This window comes from Tauraco erythrolophus, chromosome 2 (assembly GCF_009769465.1).
Source record: "Tauraco erythrolophus isolate bTauEry1 chromosome 2, bTauEry1.pri, whole genome shotgun sequence".
Taxonomy (NCBI): Eukaryota; Metazoa; Chordata; class Aves; order Musophagiformes; family Musophagidae; genus Tauraco; species Tauraco erythrolophus.
In genome coordinates, this window is record NC_141466.1 from 77,236,357 (window position 1) to 77,259,536 (window position 23,180).

General features: G+C 37.6%; 1 protein-coding gene across 1 annotated transcript in view; it reads right to left on the bottom strand.

The window, feature by feature from the left end:
* The window catches only part of ADGB (androglobin), a 139,787-nt gene that overhangs the window by 8,254 nt on the left and 108,353 nt on the right, over positions 1 to 23,180 (bottom strand). The window contains exons 27-32 of the mRNA XM_086625981.1: positions 21,212 to 21,399; positions 19,447 to 19,631; positions 11,750 to 11,943; positions 9,487 to 9,598; positions 2,546 to 2,733; positions 752 to 907 (exon numbers count right to left, since the gene is read on the bottom strand). Coding sequence (XP_086482107.1) covers positions 752 to 907; positions 2,546 to 2,733; positions 9,487 to 9,598; positions 11,750 to 11,943; positions 19,447 to 19,631; positions 21,212 to 21,399 — 1,023 coding nt within the window. The remainder of the gene's footprint in view (positions 1 to 751; positions 908 to 2,545; positions 2,734 to 9,486; positions 9,599 to 11,749; positions 11,944 to 19,446; positions 19,632 to 21,211; positions 21,400 to 23,180) is intronic.

Sequence of the window (23,180 nt, forward strand, 5' to 3'; positions counted from 1 at the left end):
AAGCATCCCTCACTGGTCAAAGATGGTGGTGGTGACAAAGGATGACTTTCAGACAAGATTAAAGACTGCATTTCATTCTTTTATTTTCCTTTCCTAGTAATGATGCTTCCAGTTCTGAATCAGCAGTGTAACTTTTTGCTTTGCAAGAAAGAACTCGTTTTATTTTTCCATCTTAAGCCTATGTCATGTCAAAAGACCCCAGCTGCATCTGACATCTGAATTAGAACTACTTCTCCAAAACAGTGAATTCATACAGAGCAGCATGTACAAGCTCATGGGTAACCTGCAAACCAGAATGAATTTGGGAATCCTGGCTGCAGGGGACAATTGGAGTGATGATATGGCCAGGTGCCAGTTCTTCAAGATAGATTTTTTTTGCATGTTTATAACTGTGTATTTCTCACTAGAATCTGTTCACACTAAACATTAAACTTGTTACAAGTAGCAGGTTTGCAATTGTTTAGAGGTAGTGGGCTTTCTGAAGAGAAACTTTTCACTATTTTGTAAAGTGGAATCTAAAGTGTCAGTGATCTACAAGTCTAAAGTAGATGATCTCGAGATCCCTGCCCAGAATTCATGCACATAATCACTTTTGATTCTTTAAGCTGTGTAAAATTTTCCGTCTTCCACAGAGTGGTGAACAGGGTGGCCATATGAAGTCAGGTCTCTGTTGTAGCAACTGCTCGACCATCGCAGCAGCTCCTGAAACTTATGAAGAAACATTACTGCAAAGATTACACTCTGATATTACCTTGATAGCTCTTCCTGGCTCTGCAGACTCCCATGCTTGTTTCATGGCTTTGATCTCATCTGCTCGCTGGGTGTCTTTCTTCACCTCCAGAATGTCTGCCTCTCTCTGTTCACTAACTAGACGTAAAGTCCAGTAGGGTTTGTTTGAAGCAGCTTGCTGGAAGTGAAGTATCATAAATGTAACGTATTAATTGGTATATACCTACTACCACTACCTACTAGACTTTGACATGGATTACTACACAAACAGTGGCTGCCAAAGGAAAGGAAAATTACTTTGCAATGTCTAGATGCTCTTTGAGTTATTTTATTCACATGCTTCCCCCCAACTCCCATACAGCATGCTCCACACTCCCAGTTCCTCTGAACAGTCTGCCTGAACAAGAGTATTTTGTAGCGATTTTTCATGCACTTGTCTTATCTCCCTGCCAAACTTTTTTCCTTTCCTTCCCTCCTTTCTTTTCCTTCCTTCCACAAGCTTTTTTACTAGAAGTCTTATTGTATTTAAATAGGCTTTTCATGTAGAAATACATCTTGCTTTGTCTTATGAGGTATCAGATTCTTGCCAATCACTTCCCGAACTCTCCAAACCACATTAACGCATGGCTTCTCCAGAACTGTAGCATAGAAGTAGTGCCTGAAATGTACAAGACTATTCTACTGCCTGACTGATGAATGAGATACTGTGTTGCATATATATCTGGAAACCATACCATGTGCAGAAGCTTTAAGCCCAAGATTTAGAAACAGAGATAGGCGTTCAGCTTTTATTTTAGACTAAAGGTGGGCATCTTCTCCATCTGCAAGCAACTTGTATCTGTTTTAGTGGCAGTAGAAGTACTCCCAAGAACCATCATCCCAGAACCCTTAGCATACCCCATCATTGGAGCTGAAGGCTGAAATATGACACAGCCTGAAGCTGCATTGCATTTCTGTGGCCAGTCATCTCAACTGCAGTCCCTCAGAGTGCTCTGGAAGAAGGGTTAAGGCACTGTTCCATTACTCTGTATAATTAGGTGTGGATATGAATCACAGGGAAGTTTGCTGTGCGGCAGGTTTAGTCAACAAAACAATTCAGTAGAGATTTCTTCATGAAAAACTCTATGGAGATGCCCTCACTCCCCTTGAACTACTTGCCATGAGGCAGCAAAATTCCCAGCAAAAGCAATATCATTAAACGAGGAGCTGTCAGTTTCTTCTTTGCCTTTCATCAATCTGTCTGCAATCCATAAAGTCAATTATGCCTTTGAAGGCATACAGGGTAGCAGTAGCCTTTCGGTCAACCATAGAACACAGAGATTATCCCACCACAGATGAGAAGAATTCTCAAGTACGTGCCAATGTGTCTGCCATTGTATGTCCGCAACCTAATGATAGTTGTGACATAGGAGATAGGAACTGACTATAAGGAAAAGACCTATTTCATTTGCCTGGGAGCCCAGGAAAACCACTACAATGAAAGATTAATGGGACATGAGTATGGCAAATTCATGGAGTTTAATAAACCTTCAGCAGCGACAGAAACTAGACCAAGAAAAGGAACAACCAGTAGTTGCTTTACACATAAACAAAGAAATGATCACAGTACATCTCTAAATGCATGATGCATGCCTTTTACATGTGTAATTCAGTCTCTTTCAGGTGTAAAGCTAAAAAGGTAGCTAAGCAGAGCATAGAGAAATGCAAGGGATACACTAGAAGTTCTAGTAATACTGATCTGCAGACATGAAAATATCTTTACACTCAGTACAATGATGGCATATTCAACAAATCCAGTTTTTAGCTTTGTTCTCACCTGAGATTCAGGTCGAGATGCAAGAGATACAAGTGATCCTCTGTCTTTATTGGACTTCTCTTTTTGTATCTTCTCAGATGCTTTATCTCTTGATTTTCTAGTTGGTTTAGGAATATTTGCAGATTTTTGTCCTTCAGAATAATTGAGCATTAGAGGAAAGCTGTGCTCCTCACTCTTTTCCCCATATACTATTCAGATGTAGTTATGATGCATGATGAATTAGAGGATACCATTGTCATGCATAAATATATTTCCCCATATAATATCCAGGGTGGAAAAATAGCACAAAACAGGCATAGAAAAAGACAAAGAAAAGTCAGTTAATTAGTTGACACTTTCAAGTACTGCACTAACATTTGTTGTTGGACCTTGAAAGAATACGGGGATAAAACAACTTTAGAGAGATTTACTAGGTGTACATATTGTGACAGCCTTATCTGTCCTAAACAGCACTTTACCCAGGGCTTAACTGTGAGTTTGCCGTGGTCCTTGCACATCAGCCACTGCATTGTTGCCTTGTTTATGGGTCAGAACAAAGATTGCAATGTACAGAATCATAATTTGACTCTTACTTCTCTGTCAGTGTTATTCACCAGGCATGTGAGAAGCCCAAAGTAGGTAAAGTCAACGTTCTCACCGTCTCGTATCCTTGTAAGCCTGAAAGTATGAAATGCAGAGGGAAAATACACCCCACCAAAAACGCAAGGAAGTTAAGGCAAAGAAACATATTTGAGATTCGATGTATATTTAAGAAATTCGAAATTATCATTCTCAGAACCATCTGAGAATATTTTAGATTAATCATTTTATCACTGTATGCTATATGTATGCTATATGTTTGAACTAAAGATACTGAGAATTGACATTTGTAACACTTATTCTGCACTGTCCTAGCTTGTGGGAGCTGTTAACAAGACTTTCATGTCATAATCTTATTAAAATAAATAAATAAAGCCTGTAATAGCATACAGCTTTAATAGCATAAGGAACATGTAAATTGAATCAACCCAAAATGGACACACAAGACTATGAGAAAGATCAAAGATCTGAGTCTGAAATCGTCGTTTCCCTCCATTTTCATACCGCTTGACACACTAAAACAAATGCTGAAAACCTAGATTTAGTCAATACAACAGAACAGGGGATTTCTGTCAGCAAAAAGAGGAAGTGAGTGGCTGTTTTACAATCTGACAATAATAACAAGGTATCTTTCACTTAATGCTATGCTTTTGTAATTTCTTTCCACTGAGGACAAATCACTGTGCTGCGTGATTTGATCCAAAGTCCACTGAAAATATTCCGCTGGCTTTAATGAACTTTGGATCAGATCTGCAATGTCATGGCTGAGGTTATACACGTATATAAAACTGTAAATATCAAATATATAGAAACATACTTATAATACACATATAGCTACACATACAAATATATTATTACATATGTGTATTACATCATACATTATACATGTGTTTACGTATAAATTGTATTATTCTTATCTCCTCATGCTACTTAAATAACGTACCATGGCACCAAAGTTCTAAGCTTCAATTGATTCAATGCTACCAAAGCATACATTAAAGGATGAAAGCAAAAATTAAAGTGGTCTCCACAAATATTGAACATACTAAAACAACTCCAGAGGAAATGCAAATATAAAATAAATAGTGGCAACATTATTTGAAGTTATAATATCATTACATAAATGGCTTTCCATTTAATTTCACATTATCATAACATATTAGCACCATAAATCAGGCTGGTGTACATGCATTATTCAGGGAATTATTAATTTTTAAAGATAAATTATTTATTGTTTATAAAAACACTCAGGAGACATTCAGTGTCATTAGCTAAATAATATCAGACAAAGACTTCCTATGTCATGGGATACCACAAGCTTTATCTTCTTAAATATTCTATAAATATTTTACAACTCTGAATTTTAACATTTTGATGCTCTGGACTTACTGCACACACTGAGAATTCCGTAAATAACAAACAAGTATATGAAACGACAGGGCTAAAAAGAGGTATCCTTCTTTAAGTCCAGATATGAAGGCTTACGGTAGGATTCAGTTGAGCTCTCTTAGCTTGCAGTACACTGCACCGTTCAAGTTCCCCTAGACCTCCCTCCCTCCCTCCCCAGAGTGGTCAGTCTCCCTGATTTTGGGCTGATCCTCCAGCTATTCCTGGAGAGGGCACTGGCTGCAGTTTGGCACTATAGCATGCAGCCCACTCGGACTCTAAGGGAGATGTGAGTAGCTCCTCCAGGCTTTTCCAAGGCCGAAGCCAGACAAATGCATTGTATGGGATGTGATAAGAAGAAAGGCAGGGAGATGATACAAAAAGTAAAAGGCCGTTTCAGCTCACAGCTTACGCATCAATCATCACAAACTCTCAGTGGCAGTTATTCTACATGTATGGCACCAAGAAAATCTTGGGCACCACACCATTTAGCAGCAATGACAAACAGCTGATAGCAACTCTTAAAATTAGCTTCTTTACCACTTTTCAATTATTTACTCAGAGACTCATTTAGTGTAACGCCAGAAGGGACCATAGTGATCATCCAGTCTGATATCCTGTCTATGACAAGTTAAATAATTACACCAAATTATGCCAATCTGAAACTCATATCTTCAGAGTGAGATACAACAATTCTCTTTTTTAGGAAAGAGAGATTTATGAAATTCAAATTATAGAGAATCTATCCCACTCATAGGTAAAATATAGAGAAGTCTTTTGAAGTTTTCTTTGAGAAGATATCATGCTGCCACTATCTGAAACAGGCTCTGAGCATTTAATGGGATTACCCAGTGGTTGGCAGAAATGACTGTTACCTGCCCCATGACAGACTTTCAGATTTGGTTAGGAAATGACCGAGAAGTGCAGATGTTGCTTCTCCTGTCTCTGACTGGATCTTCAGAAGGATTCTCGACAGATAGTGACGTCAAAAATCTTTCCAAAGTTGGGCACATCCAGACAATAAAGTTTCAGTAAAAATACACCAGGATAGAAGCAAAGCACCAATATGTTTGCAGTCATAGGGTAGGGTTAGAGCACAGCTTAGAGGTCTACAGGTCTTTAAACTCTAGCACCATCATGTATCCTCAGTGACCTACTTTTTCACTGAACACCAGGCAAGTGATTAATCACTACAGACAGGTAAGGTGGCAAACAGATAAAGAGAGGGAAAACTGAATGTTCTGTTAAACATCCCATGAGATCCTGCCCTTGGCACGAGCCAGCAAGTTCTCCTGCAGGAAGAGAAAACCTGTGGGACAAACTTTCCCAGCTCTGGAGGAAAAAAAGGAATATTACAAAGCATATTACCTCTCCTGCCTTTTCAACCCCTACTACCTGGGTTGGGTGCCCTATCTCCCCCTGCGCTCTCAGTTGGGTAGACAGCCTTCTCATCAACATCTAATACTCCTGAGTTGACTTAAGGCAATATGCAGTCAGCATTGAGCTCACACTGATGAGTCAACTCTGGGTTGTGACAGTTGCACAATAAAACTTCTGATCTTATTACAAGAAAAATAAAACCAAAGAATCCAAAAAGGCAATAGCTGAAAATCATATATACAAAACGAATCTTAAAATAATTTTGTTCGCACAGTCAAGAATACTTAAAATGGTATTAGCAGTTGCAAGATTGCCTGCTAATTTTTCCCTATTTACACAAGAATTATGATCCCAATCTTACTTTTTTTTACTGTTTTTCCATTGAAGTCTTGCCCCAGTAACAGTTCTCAATGGAACGAAAAAAAGGAAAAAAGAGAACAGAATGAAGATTGTATAAATAATAAACTATTTGGCACTTTCTAATTTCTGTGTACTTGGATTTCCTGGTTAATGCCTTTTTAATGTTTTGTTTGTGCAATGTGCTCTTTAATAAAACATTTAACGAGATTTCATATATAATAAAAATGACTAAATATTGATCATGAAATAACTTTTGCTAACACAGCTCTTTTTACAATTACTGCCAAACTGCAGTATTAAGGATTTTTAAGAAAGACAAGAATAACAAATATTGACAAATACAGAACTATAGCATCTTTATGCCTGAGAACTTACTTTCTTCAAAAATGTTCTTAATAAAGATTTATACCAGCAAATATCAATAGTATAATAGTATGGGTCTTCATTTAAAGGGAGACTAGTTTAAAATACTTTAGTAAATGCTAATACAAAGCTGAAATATGCTTTTGCTATAATAAATTAGCTTTAATATAAAACTAACTCTAGATGGCACTGTTGTCTTACATGAAAAAGTAGTACTTGAAGTGGTGAAAATTTGTTGCAGGAATTTTCCAGCTGGCTCACTGCAGCTTTCTTAAAAATCACATGGTGAGGGGATGCCTTTTTGGTTACACACCAACATTGCTATTATATGAATTGTGTGCTTGATAACGGTGTTGGCAGCTTTAAATGGTGAAGCTTAGTTTTCAAATTGCTTTAACACTAGTTCACAATCAGAAAAAGATTCAAAGATTAAATGTGTTTTTTTTTCCAAAATACTTACCTATGGTAAGCACTTCAGATAAATATTGCTGGTAATAGGGGTACATAAAATAAATGCTAAGTAGTACGTATGGTGTTGGTGTTTAAGCTTTATGATATATGCTGCTTTAAAATTGTTGGTGGCCTTGCCTGTCTGTTGGTATCCTTGTATAAACAGAAACACTCAGTTAATGTGAACTGCGAAATGGATTTGGGTTACTTCGAAAGGTAAGAATGATGAGAGGACACAGAAATGACAAGATTTAAAAAGAATCCTAAGAGAAAACTGCTCGTTATCACTGACTGCAGCTTGAGTATGGTTGACTGCAAATGAGCCAAAGCATCACTTAACAGGGAGAAGGGAAGATATCAGCTGGAATACTGCTATCCTGAACTAAACATGAGAGTACTCTTGACAGTGACAAGCTTCAGTAGTAACACCTCAGACCTAGTGAAGAAAGTTAGAGATCAAGTGACCTCCTTTGACCTACGGTTTTGCAGACCATGGTGACAGCTGTGTGAAAGGATACACACCAGTAGCATGACTGCCGTGTCAGGTGCAAGCTGTTAGTATATAGCTGACTCAGAAGGATAAGACAATGTAGTAGGATGTCTACTGTAAGAAGCAGTCTATCATTAAAGGGAAAACAAGGGGAATGAATCGAGACATCTAGGAAGAAAATATAATTTTCTGAACAATGCAACAAAATAAGAACAGGTGAAATCACCCCTACAAAAGCCGTGTACAGGCCTGTAAGGCTACATGATATAGCTCCTCAAATATTACTAAAACTGACTAAAGACTATATTAAATCAACAAGATACATCTTTGTAAAGTTCTCTAATGCCAGCTGAAAAAAGACTGCAAAAATCTCAAATCTTGCACTCATCTTAAAAACAAGAAACAAAATAATACATCAGCCGTTACTGCTGATGAATCTAACTTCAGTTCAGGGTAACAGAAATTTTAAAAAAAAAATACAACCAGACATTTAAAAAGAAAAATGTAACCAGAGTAAGAAGTGAGAAATACCACTAATAAATAAAGATCTAATCTTCCTAAGAAAATTTAACCATATTAGCAAGTGTATATATATGAGGAAGGATAACGCAATTAATTTCTCTTTATCTCGTATTTTAAAAATTGAGTTATAGAACTAATATTAATGATACAGGCAATTTACTGAATGGTGGAAAGTAATATTTTATGTTCTGCAGGAATCTAACGGCGAGACCACAGAGGAGTCAGCTGCGTGTGTGTGCATGTGCGTGTGATGGTCTGCACCAGCAGCTGGAGCAGGGCTGCAGCCTCAGGAGCTCATGTGGGAGCCAGGGGCTAGCTACTAGGCAGACTAGGTGTCTAAGTCCGGCTGCTGGAAGGATCCACCTTATATATACATATATATTTATGTATATATATAGTCTCCCTAGCACACTTCCATTCTGTCCAGCCAGAGAGGGAAGGAGTATGAGGCCATAGGTGCTGTCTGTGTTTCTGTGAGTGCTCCAAGTGTCTGTTTGTGATCTGTGCGGCTGGCAATGTATGTAAGTATATATGTAGCGTGTATGTGTGTTCTGTGTGTGTGCGCTTGCTGGGACTACATCTTCAGCCTTGCTAATGGTTGGACCTAGGGACGTGGAGAGGCAGCGGCCTCACCTCTCTCAGGCTGTTGGATCCAGCATGATAAATTTTCCTCTACCACACTTCAGATCTAAATCATTCTGCGTCAGCCCCAGTAGTAAAAGGAGAGGCAAATATGAGACATTTATCTAATTCTAGGATACTGACTGCTTTTAATGTGTGGTGTTTTGTTTTGTTTTGTTCTCTGTCCCTTAACAAGAAATGCTGAGAAAAAATATAAAGTTCTGTAATTTCGCTGTCCTCTTCATGGCTTGAATACACAGCCTGTCCTTGGGACCTTTCCTAGTCTTGCCTCCTGCTTAAATTATTTTCCTAGCAATGTAGAAGTAATACATATCCCAAAACAGGCCTTTCTTTCCCTCTTGTCAGTACATTTTCTTAAATTATCAGCAGGGATGTTACTCTAGTTTCCGTAGAAACTTCTATGTTTGCATGTGCTTCGTCAGGGCACTGTGCCTTTATATTACACTACATCTGTCTCTCTGACTGTAGAAGCAGCCATACTTCTACAACTGTTCTGGATCCCTACCTAAAGCTGAGCTTTAAGAACGTCAGGAGAGTTTTGCATAGTATTTGCTGATTTCTTTGTAATTTGTGGACTGAAGGTATAGAATCATGCAGTCAAACTTTGTTTCTGTGAACCACAGAACAAAGAGCTTTGTTGATGAAATATTTCTCTCAAGCAATGAATAAAAGAAAAAACATCATACGGTCTTGGCTTGTAGTAATGTAACATTTTTTTTAAATCAGTAACATGATGCGTTTGACTAAATACATACTTAGATCTACCTACCTTTGATTTCGTTTTTCTTCATTTCTTTCAGTTCCTGAACAAACAGAGACTGACTCTCTGTAAGTGGCCAACTATTATACAACACCAATGCTTGTATGATATACTTGTGAGACTGTGAAAGTGAATGCAATATGTTAACATGCTGAAGATGTAACAATTATAGTAAGCATTCAGAAGTCCTGTAGATTTGCTGTTGAACTCAGCAAATAGAACATATAACTAATTTACAAGCTTGCACATTACAGTATTCACAGGAAGCTTAAAAAATTAGTTCTATTTCCACAGATTTTATTTTAATTCCTGTGAAATTAAACAATTACTCATGTGTTTATCAAGTGAAACTAAATCGGTCTATACAATAAGGAGCTACATTCCTTGGAGATTTCCATGTAACTTTCCTATGTATGCCATGTGCTAAAACAAAGACTTCTGTCTTTGATTTTAAGACCTACTACGGGACTTTGAGCCCTAATACTGGCACTCAATAACGTCTTAATTTGAGGTAGAGTTGACAGGGCCCATGGGTCATTTTAAATATTTTCTACACTGAACAGGAGACGATTCTCTTTAAAAGTTGTCTTCCAAATTCTAAAGCCAGTTCTGAGTCAGTGTCATGGTTTGATGTGGAGGGGGGGGTGGTTCTGGTGGCAGGAGAGGGGTTTTGGTCCCTGTGACCTCCCCGGTCTTGGAACCGGGTTAGGCTTAGTTCTGGCCACCAGATCAGACTGCCATCCCCCTCGGGGTTGAGCCAATAGGGCGCCTCTGCAAATTGCCCTATTTAAGTCAGGACAAGGGAACCGGAAAAGGTGCTTCGCCCAGGATCGAGGAGAGAAGGGAGGAGGGCACTGCCCCTGCTCCCTGGCTCCCGGCCGGGCAGCTGCCTGCGTCGGGCCGGGGCCGCCCATGGAGAATGGCGGCGGCGGAGCCAGCTGGGGAACTCGGGGGCACCCCACTCCCGGGGTGCCCACTGGGCTGAGTTCACCTGGAGAGGACTGAGACCTGAGAGAAACAGCTGCATCGACAGCAGGTCAGTGAGGATGGAGCGGGAGGAGGTGTGCCGGAGCCGAGTTCCCCCTGCGGCTGATGGTGAGATAGCAGGCGGCCCCCCTGCAACCAGGACGGCCTCGGTGGAGCAGAGACCCACTCGCAGCCCGTGGGGAGAAGATGCCTGAGCCTGAGGATGGTCGTGTTGGGGTGCACGACACGGCAGAGAGGCATCTGGAGTCTGCGTGACGACCCACGCCGGAGCGAGTGGCTACAGCTCCCTAAGTACCCGAGACTGTGGTATAGCCCACACCGGAGCAATCTGTGGGGAAGGATTGTTTCCAGTGGGCTGGACTCACGCTGGAGAAGTTTGTGGATTTTTCCTCGTGGGTAGGGGATCCATTGGAGCAGGGGAAAAGGGTGTAAGGACTCCTTCTCCTTTAAGAAAGAAGCAGCAGTAACAGCACGGAATGAACTGACCTGCGCTCCCCCAGTCCCTGCCCCCTGTGCTGTTGGGGGGAGGAGGTAGAGGCGGGAGGAAAAGGAAGGGGGGCGGAAGGTGTCGGTTTTAAGATCTGGTTTTGTTTCTTTCTGTCCTCTCAAGTAATCGGTTTTTGTTTCCCTTTGTCCTTCTAAGTAATCATTAATAAACTGTTTTGCTTTGAGAAAAGCTCTGCCTGTTTTGCCCAGGACCATGGTTGGTGGGTGCTCCCTCTGTTCTTGTCTCAACCCTCAGTCCCTTTGGTTTTTTTTTTTTTCCCTCTCCTCTCTACTTTACTGGAGAAGGAGAGACTGTGTGAGTTTTAGTTGCTGGATCAGCCTAAAACCCCAACACAAAGGAACAACCCTGGAATGTATTTCTCAATAATCTTTTTTTTTCCTTCGAATATTTTGTTGCAATTGAACTCAATTATCAGAAAAAAATCACAGTAGAGAAATAATTGAATACAGGGAAAAAAAGAACTGTTTTAGAAAATAAACATTATTTTTCTAAGACAGACAAATAATACTAGGTGAAGCCAAGAAAAATCCACGTATTTGACATCGCTCTCTGAGAAGCTTGTCTCAATTAGCAGGTCTTCTGTGTTATTCATATACGTACATTATCCTTTCTCCATAGCCTCATTCAGAAGCTACCAATAATCTTAATTTTGGATTCCTTGATCTTGCCTCAGGATATCAAATCTCCACATATACCAAAAGAATTATCCTCCTTGATTATTTGGTGGTTGTTATCTTTTTTTTCCCCCCCAAATCCCAACGATTTGGAATCTCTTACTTGTTGTGGACTTCCATCACTATTTTGAAAGTTTTCCAAGAGGAAAGATTCATCTTCTAACATAGGTGGACCTTCTTGTGCAAGTCCTGGCTTCAAAGAAGTTTTGGTGTCCTTTGAGGATGAAATATGACCTTTTTTTTTGGATCCACCGTTTTCCTTCTTTGTACTGCTTTGAATAATCTGGGTTCTGCTTGCTGCAAGATGATAAACAATGTCAGTGTTAATTTCCAGAAATTCTATGAATTACTGGTATGAGGTAAACAGATGCCCCCAGAAACTATAAGAAAGAAGAATTACCACAGTCAATTTTCTCATGCTGTATTATGCTCACAAGATTCCAATTAAAGTTATGCTTATTCGAAATACTATCCTGATTTCATACTGCATGCAAATCATAATTCTCTTCAATGTAAGTAATGAGAAACTTGAAAGACTATATATATAACTGTTATTACTGTTTATAAAGTTTATAATTTTCTTCCTCCCCCAAATCCCACACTTCTTTCCTGCACTAACCACCACAGCACCATGCTATATATGACATAATACAGATAGTCTTGTATGCTGTATGATGGGACTTCTGTGTAGCTAAGCTAATTTAATAAATTGTGTGAACCTGTAGAAAGAGGGGAGCAGTAGCAGTGCACTGGTCACAGTTCTGGCAACTCCTACCCTTACAGAAGTCTTTTATATCAACGCAAAACAAAGATCATAGCTCACTAAAATTTAAAAAAAGCCAATCTTGAAAAGAGCTATAGAACTCTTTGTGGTCTATCCTTTATAAAGTCATATCATTGTCTCCTGAGGAAGGAATTAATGTGGAAAAACTGTGAAAGCAGGAACGTGCTAAAGAAGGTCTGTAACAGAAGTATTAATCCAGAAAACATTAACTTGTGTTCATTTCTGATGCCACTGATATCTATGATATTATCTTGCCTGAATGTCTACAGGGAAAGGAAAGATAATTCTAAAAAGGAATATCTCCTAGGAAATTGAATAAGGGTAAAAATAAAACCTCTGGGGAAGCAGCTTCACTTGTGCTACACTAACAATAGCTGAACCATCAACTGGAAAAGAGAGATCTTTCTGACTTCACTGAAGACAGGCAGCTTTACTCTTCCCAAGATTTATGGTAGAGGCAAAGGATAATACCATACCATTGCAACACTTCAAAATAAAAATGTACAAAGTTTCATGTGTGTTGACAAAACATCCAGGGATGTTCACAGGAGTTGACAGGACTATCAGACCAGATTCGGCAAATTTTACAGGTGATGTGTCAGTGTATAAATGCCAAATAAAAGGTTAAGTGTGCTACTAGAAACTCAAAGGGAGACAGGAAATACCATTTCTTATGGAAGTCAAATGCCACAGAACACTTGGTATCGCATCTTTCCTCTGCATAAGGCAGTGCTACTTTTTTCCTAAGAAAATCAGTAGAAGTCAGGAAACAAAACCAAGACCTTGGAAAGATGCTTTCTTCAAGATGTCTCAAACTCCTAATCACAAGCTATGAGTTGCTCTTTTGCATGACAGTCAGAATCTTTAGCACCTGAGCTATCCTCTTGCTGTCCCTGTGGTAAGCACCCCTGTGATAGAGACCTGAAGGAAGACAACACTTGTTTTCTTCTAACCCATTTTTTAGAGTAATGCAACTCTGTGGGTGTTGGTCTGTAAAAGATATGCCTAAGCAAGCCTGTATCTGTGGAATGGTTTCTCACTCAAAGCCTGCTGAGCTTTCCAGGTATCAGTTAGCTTCCCATTCTGTGAAGGTGAGAGGAGACATAACTCATAGTTGTTCAATTATCAAGAACCAAAATCATGAGGCTTTCACTTAACAGAAGGGCATTTTGATGAAGAAGAAACATTATCCAGAGACTAGAGTCTTACATGTTCTTTTACATCTGTGTGAAAACCTGCTCAAAGAAACAATTGGATTCAAAATGGAAGACTAAATCTACATACAGATATTTTCCAATTGGGTAACTTGCCTGTAGGGTACCATTTTCAATATTTGCCTGAAAGTTTCTAGTCAGGAAGGATCTTCAATCCTGTCTGAACCCTGTTATCAAGAAGTAGTGCAAATAATTTTCAAAAAAGTAGCTTTAAAGCAGTGAGACCAACTAAACATACTCCTTGTCGTCAAAAGAGGTGAGGTCCTCTCCAGAAGGCCTGATTTCTGGGATTTAGGAGCTGTGCACTGCTCTCTGAAGGAGTCTACTTCTACCTATCAAGGTGAGTTTCAAGGGAGGTTGTATTCTTTAGGCTATAATTAGCTTTCATGAATGCTTCACTATTATCTTTTTCTCTCTCTCCTAAACCTGAAAAGCATAAGCATTGAAGAATTCTACAACAGTTTGCCCAGAAGATGACCCTGCCATAAAGATAACTCAGCTCAGAATAGTGGAATCCTGCATAAGACTCATTCTGTCTTTGCTGGAAAGATGACTTGGAAAAATGCTCAAAAAGCCATACACAACCGAAGTAATAGTTCCAGCAACAGTCACCAGGTGGTGCTGTGGCACCAAATTGCTTTTCTTACTGTATTTATAAACAGTCTTGGTTTTCCTAAGCAAAACCCTGCCTAGAAGGAACTCATACCTACCTGGTTGCAGATTCAAACAAATATCCGAGTAAGATTTTGATACTTTGAGAGTGGATTGTATCAGACTGCTACTATGGAAAATAAAAGGATTATGAGCATTCACTTATCCATCTGTTCTACAGGAATGCTGTGCTTGTACAACAAAACAAGTTGTGCTTGCAATGTGTCAATATGTACCTCACCACTGGTAAGCTAGTGCTCAAGGTCCAAAACATCTCCTACATCTAAGAAGAGGTAAATATATTCAAAATCAATTGACTGAATGTACTTTTTAAGCTATAAAAACACTGATAAAACAGCTGTCACTGGAGATGAATTAACAGATTGTGGGTGGGAAAGGAAGATAATGTTTTATTGGTGACACTTGCACAATAATTTCACTTAAGAACACTTCTTTCAACACAGCAATCAATTCCATGAGAGGCAGAACATGTGCAATACTGAATAGGTCTCAAATGCGAGGATTCTGTCTTGCTTAACTAAGAAGTTTGGTGCTGATGATACAGCAGTGGTTTCTGATTATTCCTATTCTGTGAAAACACACTTTTTTAGAGAACAACTAAATACTGACAGTATGAGTCTTGTATTGAATGTTGATTGTACAAATCCCCACCTGAACTTGTCATCAGTATTTATGGAGGTTCCTATATTGTTAATGTACAAGCCATAATTTCCTAAAGCTTTTGACAACAGCAAAGAATCATGCTTTTACCATGCCATAAATTGCACGTACAGAGACACTCAGTAGGATGCTGTGAAAGATCTGGAACACTTACACAAAATGTCTTCTTTGTGATACACAGGCTGCATATAGACAGGAAAAGAACTTCAATGTTAAGGCCACTTGGTCTAGTGTTGTAAAAATAATAGTATATGTAAAAAAAATAACAGCAACAGCTTTACAGTCATTCCTTCCAAATGACAGCTCTCTATACACTCATATATACTCAGATGACATCAGAATATTAATTTCACCTTCAAATATGATCTAAAAAAATTTACTTTTTTTTACAGTCCGTTTGTTAGATCTAGAAACTCTTTTAAATTTCCTTTGAAATAAAGTATCTTTCATCACATTTTTCCCTGTTAGAATTCACTGGCTTCACTGCTAAATCGGAACCTGATATAACAACCTTCCTATTTTCAATCAGGTTAATGTAACAAATATTTCACGGAATGATTCGCAATGGGTTAAAATAATTTTAAGTTAGCAGAAATTATTTGTATCACAGCACACAAGAATAAGAGATAAAAGCCTAATGTGTGTGTCTGATTCCTGAGGAGATCTTGAAAAGTTCTCTCACCTATGTCCCCTGCTAGTCAAAGCAGACATTAAGATTTATCTTGTCACTAAGACAAAATGTCCCTCTTAGTTGTTCTGCTCTATCCTCTCCCTTCCAGCATCTATTGGAACCCATTTCTCTTCTCTTTCACCTGATTCTGCCTTTTAACTTCTTTCAGTCTTCAGACTATTATCTTTGCCAACAAGCCAGTTTCCTGAGAGAAAGTTTCTTCTTCACTTTACTGAGGGTAACTTGGCAATTTATTTCAAGTATCCGTGACACTTACCCCAATCTGAGCTATTTTATATCTTTCCTTCTTCTATTTTCACCAGTCTACTACGAAGTTTACTAGTCCATTCCCACATTCCAAAAACAGTAACCAAAAATAGCTACTTGGCAACTCAGTCACAGAATCATGACAGCTTCTCCATGACTTCCTTTAAAACCGTAATATTGTCACCTGATGAATTACACTTTAGGAGCATGGTCTCCATAGTATTTAATTTTACATTTCTGGTAATAACAAGGTGCAGTTGAGACAGAAATCGAAATGTTTCATAAACATGACTAAATTAGTTATTTTTCCTACACAGCATTGGAAATTTAGATAAAACATTTTTCTAAAGGATCATGTTAGAAAACTACACAGTTCAAAACAGTGGAGGCGAGCACATGAAATATGATGCTATTTTGGGCTTTAGTGAAGCAATAATCCAGTATCTGAACAATTTGTCTTTGCCTCAGGTTCTGAATATGCTCAAACAGGCAGACACTGATTGATTTACAGAAGATTTATTGTTTTAAAGTCTACATAAAAGGACTGAAGACTTTAATATCTTACAACATTGATGTTTATCAGTGTCCATGGAAAGTACTGTAGCTGACTTGTTTGCTTGTAAGTAGCTGTTTTATTTAAGCAAACTTGTAATGATTATGAAGAATATACATTTTCAAAATGAAACCCACAGATATAATGAAAATTTCAAAATACTATACGATCTTACAAATAAAATGGAAATAGCTGGATTAAGAAGTGAAGCATATAGAAAACAGGGAAACAAAAGAAGATTATGAAAGCAGTTAAAATGACACAGCAGCAGTGTCTAAAATCTATTATATATAAGAAGAATAGCGGGAGCAGGTAGAAGGTACTTAATTTTTGTTAAAAACAACCTGAGCGCTACAGAGACAATTTTTGAAAATATGCCTAAGAATTTTGTACCTCGTTAAGCTGTATTTATTGTTTCTGAACAGTAAAATTAAACACCACTTCAAAATCAATGTCAATCAACTGCCTGAGAACACTTTCAGATGACAAAATTTTCAGTTTTGTTTTAGTTTCTATACTAGCCCAGCCCTCCCTAATGTTCTCAAACAATAAAAATGCCAGTAACAAACAGCTGAAGTTATCTGACTGTAGCTCTTGAATATGGAGTTTGACAGAACTCTAAATTCTGAAACCCTGGAAGTGAAGCAAGAATGAGGATGTCGGGATAACCTAACTCTGCCTTCTAGATCGTGCAGGAAGTTATCTCACTACATCAGAGAGAAATGATGGCAGAGCATTGCCATAATTTCAGGCTGAAGGTATTAAGTCTGGTTGTAAATTAATACCTGTTTAGTTGGACAGCACATCGAAGGAAACAGGAGTATTCGTGTATCATTAAGGAAAAAACCTAGCAGCATAAGCCTTAAGTACTAACTGATATTACATTATCACAGGAAGCTGAGTGGTCCTGGCAGAGGCTGGAAGACACTTCTGGAGACCATTTAGTTCAACCCCATTGCTAAAAGCAGGGTCAGCTAGGGCAGATTGCTCATGGCTATGTCCAGTTGGGTTTTGATCTCCAAGGACGAAAACTCCAAAACCTCTCTGGGCAACCTGTTCCGATGTTTGACACCCTGAGAGTGAAAATGAAAGAAAGACAACACCAAACAAGCTCCCCTGCTCCAAATCACCTTTTCTAAGGCTTAAATTGTATTTTCTACATTTCAGTTTGTGCCCATTGCCTCTTGTCTTGTCGCTGAGTGCCACTGAAAGAATTTGGCTTCATCTTCTTTACCTCCTGCACCTTTATTTATATGCTGCCAGGCTTGGGCATACAGTAGATTCAGAATGGTAATTTGCTGGACTAGAGAGAGTCAATTCTAACTGATGCTAGCTGGATTTTTGTTTGGTACAATCACTAGTTTCAAAATACTTTGAGGAAAATACATGAATTTTAGCATAATTATGAAAGGTGACCTTTGAACATGCAGTGGTTCTCACCTTTAATGAGCTGAGCTGACAAGACTGCACTATAATGAATGGCAATAAAATTAAAAACAAAACCAAAAAACAACCAACAACCAAACAAAAAACCCCAAGAATTTTGAGCAAATAAACTTCTCAGATTCAACTGTTCAGCCAAAAATGAGTGAAGTGTTTGCTGTAACTTTCAAATAAATTTGTTTCAAACGAAATTTTGTTTAAAATTCAAGTATTCCCATAAGTGGTGATTTTTTCTCAGCTACCATAAAGAATTGACAATAGCATAATGGGCATTTATGAGCTTTGCAAGTCTTCCTTCAGCGTTTTCTATTTCCAGAGGTAGAGTCAAAAATTGAGAGTTTTTCTTGAGGATAAATGCTATAAAATTTATTCAAGAGTCTGTTGCCTCATACTCTGGATCTCATATGATGGATGAGAAGTCAATAAAATGCCTGCTTCTGCCAAAAGGAGTGAGCCTCAGGATGGTGCATTTAAACCAAAAGGCTCAGTGTAATCTGTGAATTATATACCATGTCCCATGGTCTGGCATCAGTTTCCTAACAGTCAAGGTTTTTTAACTTTAAAATCAAACAAATAAAGGCAAGATCGTGAAAATAAAACATATTTCAATTCTCAAGGACAAGCATAAGCATAACATTTTCAGAAGTGAGAAGTTACTTCAATTATCCACAAAACTCTTTACTTAGTTACTGTGGTGGGTTGACCTTGGCTGGATGCCAGGTGTCCACCAAGCCACTCTTATCACTTCTCTCCTCTGCAGGACATGGGAGGGCAGAAAATAAGATGAAAAAACACTTGTGCATCAAGGTAAAGGCAGTTTAATAAAGCAAAAGCAAAGACTGTGTGCAGAAGCAAAAGAAAACAAAAGATTTCATCTCTACTTTCCATCAGCAGGCGATGTCCAGCCACTAACTGGGAAGTAGGGCTTCAGTACCCGTCATGGTTGCTCCAGAAGACAAACATCATAATAGTGATACTGCCCCTCCTCCTCCTTTCTATTAGCTTTTACTGCTGAGCAGGTGTCATATAGTATGGAATATCTCTTTGATCAATTTGGGTCAGCTGTCCTGGCTGTGTCTCCTCCCAAGATCTCCCCCCTAGCCTACTGAGTGAGGGGGGAAAATGTTGGAGAGACAGTGTTAGTGCTGTGCGAGCACTGCTCAGAAACAGCCAAAACACTGGCATGTTATCGACACCTTTCTATCTATGGATACAAGCCACAGCACTATTAGGGCTGCTATGGGGAAAATTAACTCCACCTCAGCCAGATCCAATGCAGTTACAAAACAAGACTAAAAAGCAGAGGAAGAAAATAAGGCTGGATATCTTATTTCAATCAGTCCTTTCAGTTCCTTTGCTCATTGCTGAGGACCAAGGACTCCTGCCCATTGCTCAAAAATATAGCTAATTTCACTTAACCATACAGCAATTATGGAAATCCTGGGAAAAGTCAGAAAAAAAAAAATTCTGTGATTACCTAAAGTTACAGAATATCCCTCAGTGAATTAAATTATGAAATACAGAATACAATACTTACAGTGGGAACTCAAAAGTGTTCCATTACTCAAAAAATTGAAGGCAGGAATGACTGCACAGCCCCTTCCAGTGACACTCACAATTTCTTCCTCGTTATCTAGAACTTGTAGTTTAATGAACACATCTGATTTAGAGGTTTGTACCTGCACTGTAGCAATATGCGATGCTGTGACTTTTACTGAATACCTAAAGAGGAAGAAAAAAAAATAGAGCAATATAACCAGCTATACCAGATCATTCTTTTTCTGCAAGTACCTAAACATTGCGCTGTCCTGGAAGCAAACACTTAAAATTGAGTTTGTAATCAATTGCTTTTCTGCAATCTGATGGGCTAAGCTTCCATGAGCAAACTAAGCATGTGAAAAAAGGGGTGGCCTGGCCATTTCTTTTCTTCACTGCCTTAGCAAATGTCTAGATACACATTTTCACATATTTGTTGAAAAACATAGTTAGCCAGATGAGGGGACTGTTTCAATTAAAAAGTAACTTCTTTAGTTACTTAGAGCAAAAGGAAAAAATAGAGGTTTGCTTTCAAAAGGGTAGAGCTACCTCATTTGATATCAGCTGCTATTCTGGTCAACTTAAAAGACTGTGGAATTAAAAGGTTGTAGAATTGGAGTCTTAGGATGAAACTTAAATAGTATTTAAATAGTATTTTTGTTGTGACTCAAAACTTTATCTATTACTTGCTTTGTCCATAATTTCAAATCATTAGACTAATATTAGCAAGAAAGCAAACAAATACCAGCATCACCACCCTGAGTTCAGCACAGAGTCAAAAATATAGAAGTATTTTAAAACAAAATTTTTAAAAGATTGTTGAGCTCAGAGGGGGGGAAAAAAAACATCTCATCAAAGAAGACAGAGTTTACAGAATTTGATTGCAATTTTTATATTTCCATTACATGTTTTCTTCATTTATATTGAACATGATTCTTCCCGTTGTATACATTTTGGTCCCAAGAATAATACATTGATTTGGAATATTTACACACATTGTCAGGAATCAAGGCAAAACATTATAGAATTAACATTAAAAATATATACATGTAATCAGCTCTAAGCACGGGGCTTGTTTTAGTGCAGTGTGTATTCCTTTGTGTAAAAACTTAAGCATATAAATTTAGCCAGAATCAGTTTTGAACTCAAACTCAGCTAGAATAAACTTATTTTAATAAACTTTAATAAATTTAAAAAGTATTAATAAAAATTAAATCATTATGCTTTTATTAAATATGTTATCCTAAAATAATCTGCATGCTAAAATAACATGTATATAAACTTTTCTGCCAACCCTGCAAGATGGAAATTGGTTTGATATATCAGAAAAGAAACTGTTTTTCTGGATTTTATTTAGAACTTTATCTGAATAGCTGAAAAAATATATCAAATTTTATGTCTCCTCCTCACCTGCAAAATCTTGATTTTAATACATATTTAATCCCCCAAAGTACTATGGAAATTCATTAATTGATTTATGGATAAGATCTCAACATTGAGCCTACAGAAATGCAAAATACTGTTATTAGGATTTTAAAGTTACAGTCTGTGTACCTCATACCTGTTTTTCATTAAGGAGCGGCAATATTTCAGAAAATAACACTTTCATAAACAAAATGTTAAATTTGGTATTGAACATTGATAGTTCATAAAATTCAGATATTTGCTTTAATACTTTTCCCTTCTAAGAAAGAGGAAAGAACATACTTTTCTTTCAGGGATGGTCCACATAAAAAGCAGAATTTAATCATTCTTTCAATACTTACCTGAACATTACATGTTTGTCACTGGGTATGTAATACTCCCTAATTTCTCTAGTAGAATAAACATTATTTACAGCCTCACGAGAGAGGAATGGGAGTGGACTATGAGAACCAATGAGCCGAAGCCTCCATTTTCCAGCTGCCACAGGAAGGTCACCAGTACATGCTTCAGCCATAAATGTGTATCCTTTCTGAAAGGAGAAAACAAGTAACTTTTACTTGGAAATAACATTACTCAAAACGCGCTCTATGACTACATACAACACATTTTTTGTCCATGTTACACTTATTAATATAGTAAGATGTTCTTCACAAGCAAGAATCTTATATTATTGTCTAACTCCTGAAGCATCTCCTGTTACAGGAATTGGTATTTGGCTAAAAGTGACATAAGTCGTCAAATCCAATCCCATCTAACTTCAAAGCTGGCCTTTCTTTTAGGGACAGGGACAATTAAACTCCTGAGGTCACTTTCTAACCAAATTATTTGATGACTCTTAAGTTGTTTAATAAAGTCTAATTTAACAAATGTTAATGAATTCTTACTCTTTCATTTAAGCATGTGTAGTACTCTGAGAAGTCTTCTTATAATATGACTAAAGTTCAGTAAAACATATTTAGTCAATGTATTCTCCTCCTTTATACATCATGCTATCGTGCAAATAGCTCCCAGTTAAAACACATCTATACATCTCTAGGTTTTGTAATGTTACCGTTCTTTTTCTTGTAAAACCAATAGTATCAATCAAAGTCTTTTCATTTGGTACAAAATATTTTTTCTCTCTTGATATATTACCAAAACTATATGTGGTGGTGGTGATAGTAGTAGTAGTAGTAGATATAATGAAGAAAGAGCTAAAAACTGCATAAGCTAAGAACAGTCACTCCAAGCTCTGAGACAACCACAGTAAACCTACACTCTAATATTGCTGGGAAACATCTGGCCTGTATGCCAGATATAAGAAAGATATGTATTGTAAAATGTTGATGTATTTGAAAATTGCAGAAGAATTTTGAGATTATAGATACTTTTAACTCCAAAAGTGACCACAGTTGAAGATAAGAAAACTAATATTTTGACAATTCACACACAAGACATTTAGTAAATGCTAGCAGTCTTCACACATATGAAAGCAAAACTAGGTAAAAATAAAATGTAAACATGAAAATGACTGCATTCACTGATAAACCAGAGATCTAAAAATGTCCCTTCATGCTGTAGGCAGTGTGAAAGTATGGCTGAACGCAATTTGCTGCATGGAAATTCAGAGATCAGATTTGTTCTGTCTTCAGCTCTGAGATTAAATTAATATTATCCCTACTTTTAATAAAGTCATTGCAAGCACAGCATTAAATGTCAGGATACTCGTCTTACTTTTATGAAGATGTTGATTTATGACAAAGCATTTATAGTATTAGAAAAATAAAATAAAAAATAAATAAAAAATGCAAACCACAATTAATAAGCCTAACACAGACTTATCTGCTCTTTATGAATCCTGAAAAGAGGAATACGGAAAACCAGAATATAATTTAAAAGGTTTCAAAATTTAATTTTATTTTGTACTTGTAAAAAGAAGGCAATATGAATGTGATTACTTGAAAGTCAGGGGCAGGAAAAGGGATATAATGAGCGAAATGGCCAATTGCAACGTAACAGGGGAACTCAGGATTAAGTCCCTTATTCAAGTTCTCCAACCTAGCCCTACCAACTTGCTATTTAAACGTTAAAATTTCATGCTCCACTGAAGAACTAGTCCAGATGAAAATTATTTGATCTGTTTTCTCTTGTGGCAGTCTTCTGCTAAATTTCATTTAAAAGAAATCAGTAATATCAGGAAAAATGCTTTGCTGAAAAATTCTTATAATAAAAGCTATTGTGATTTCAGGGCTAACTGATAATTCAGGGTTGTGACTTCAGGACTATTGAATATTCAGAATGAAAGTAAAAGAAACGATTCATGATTCCAAT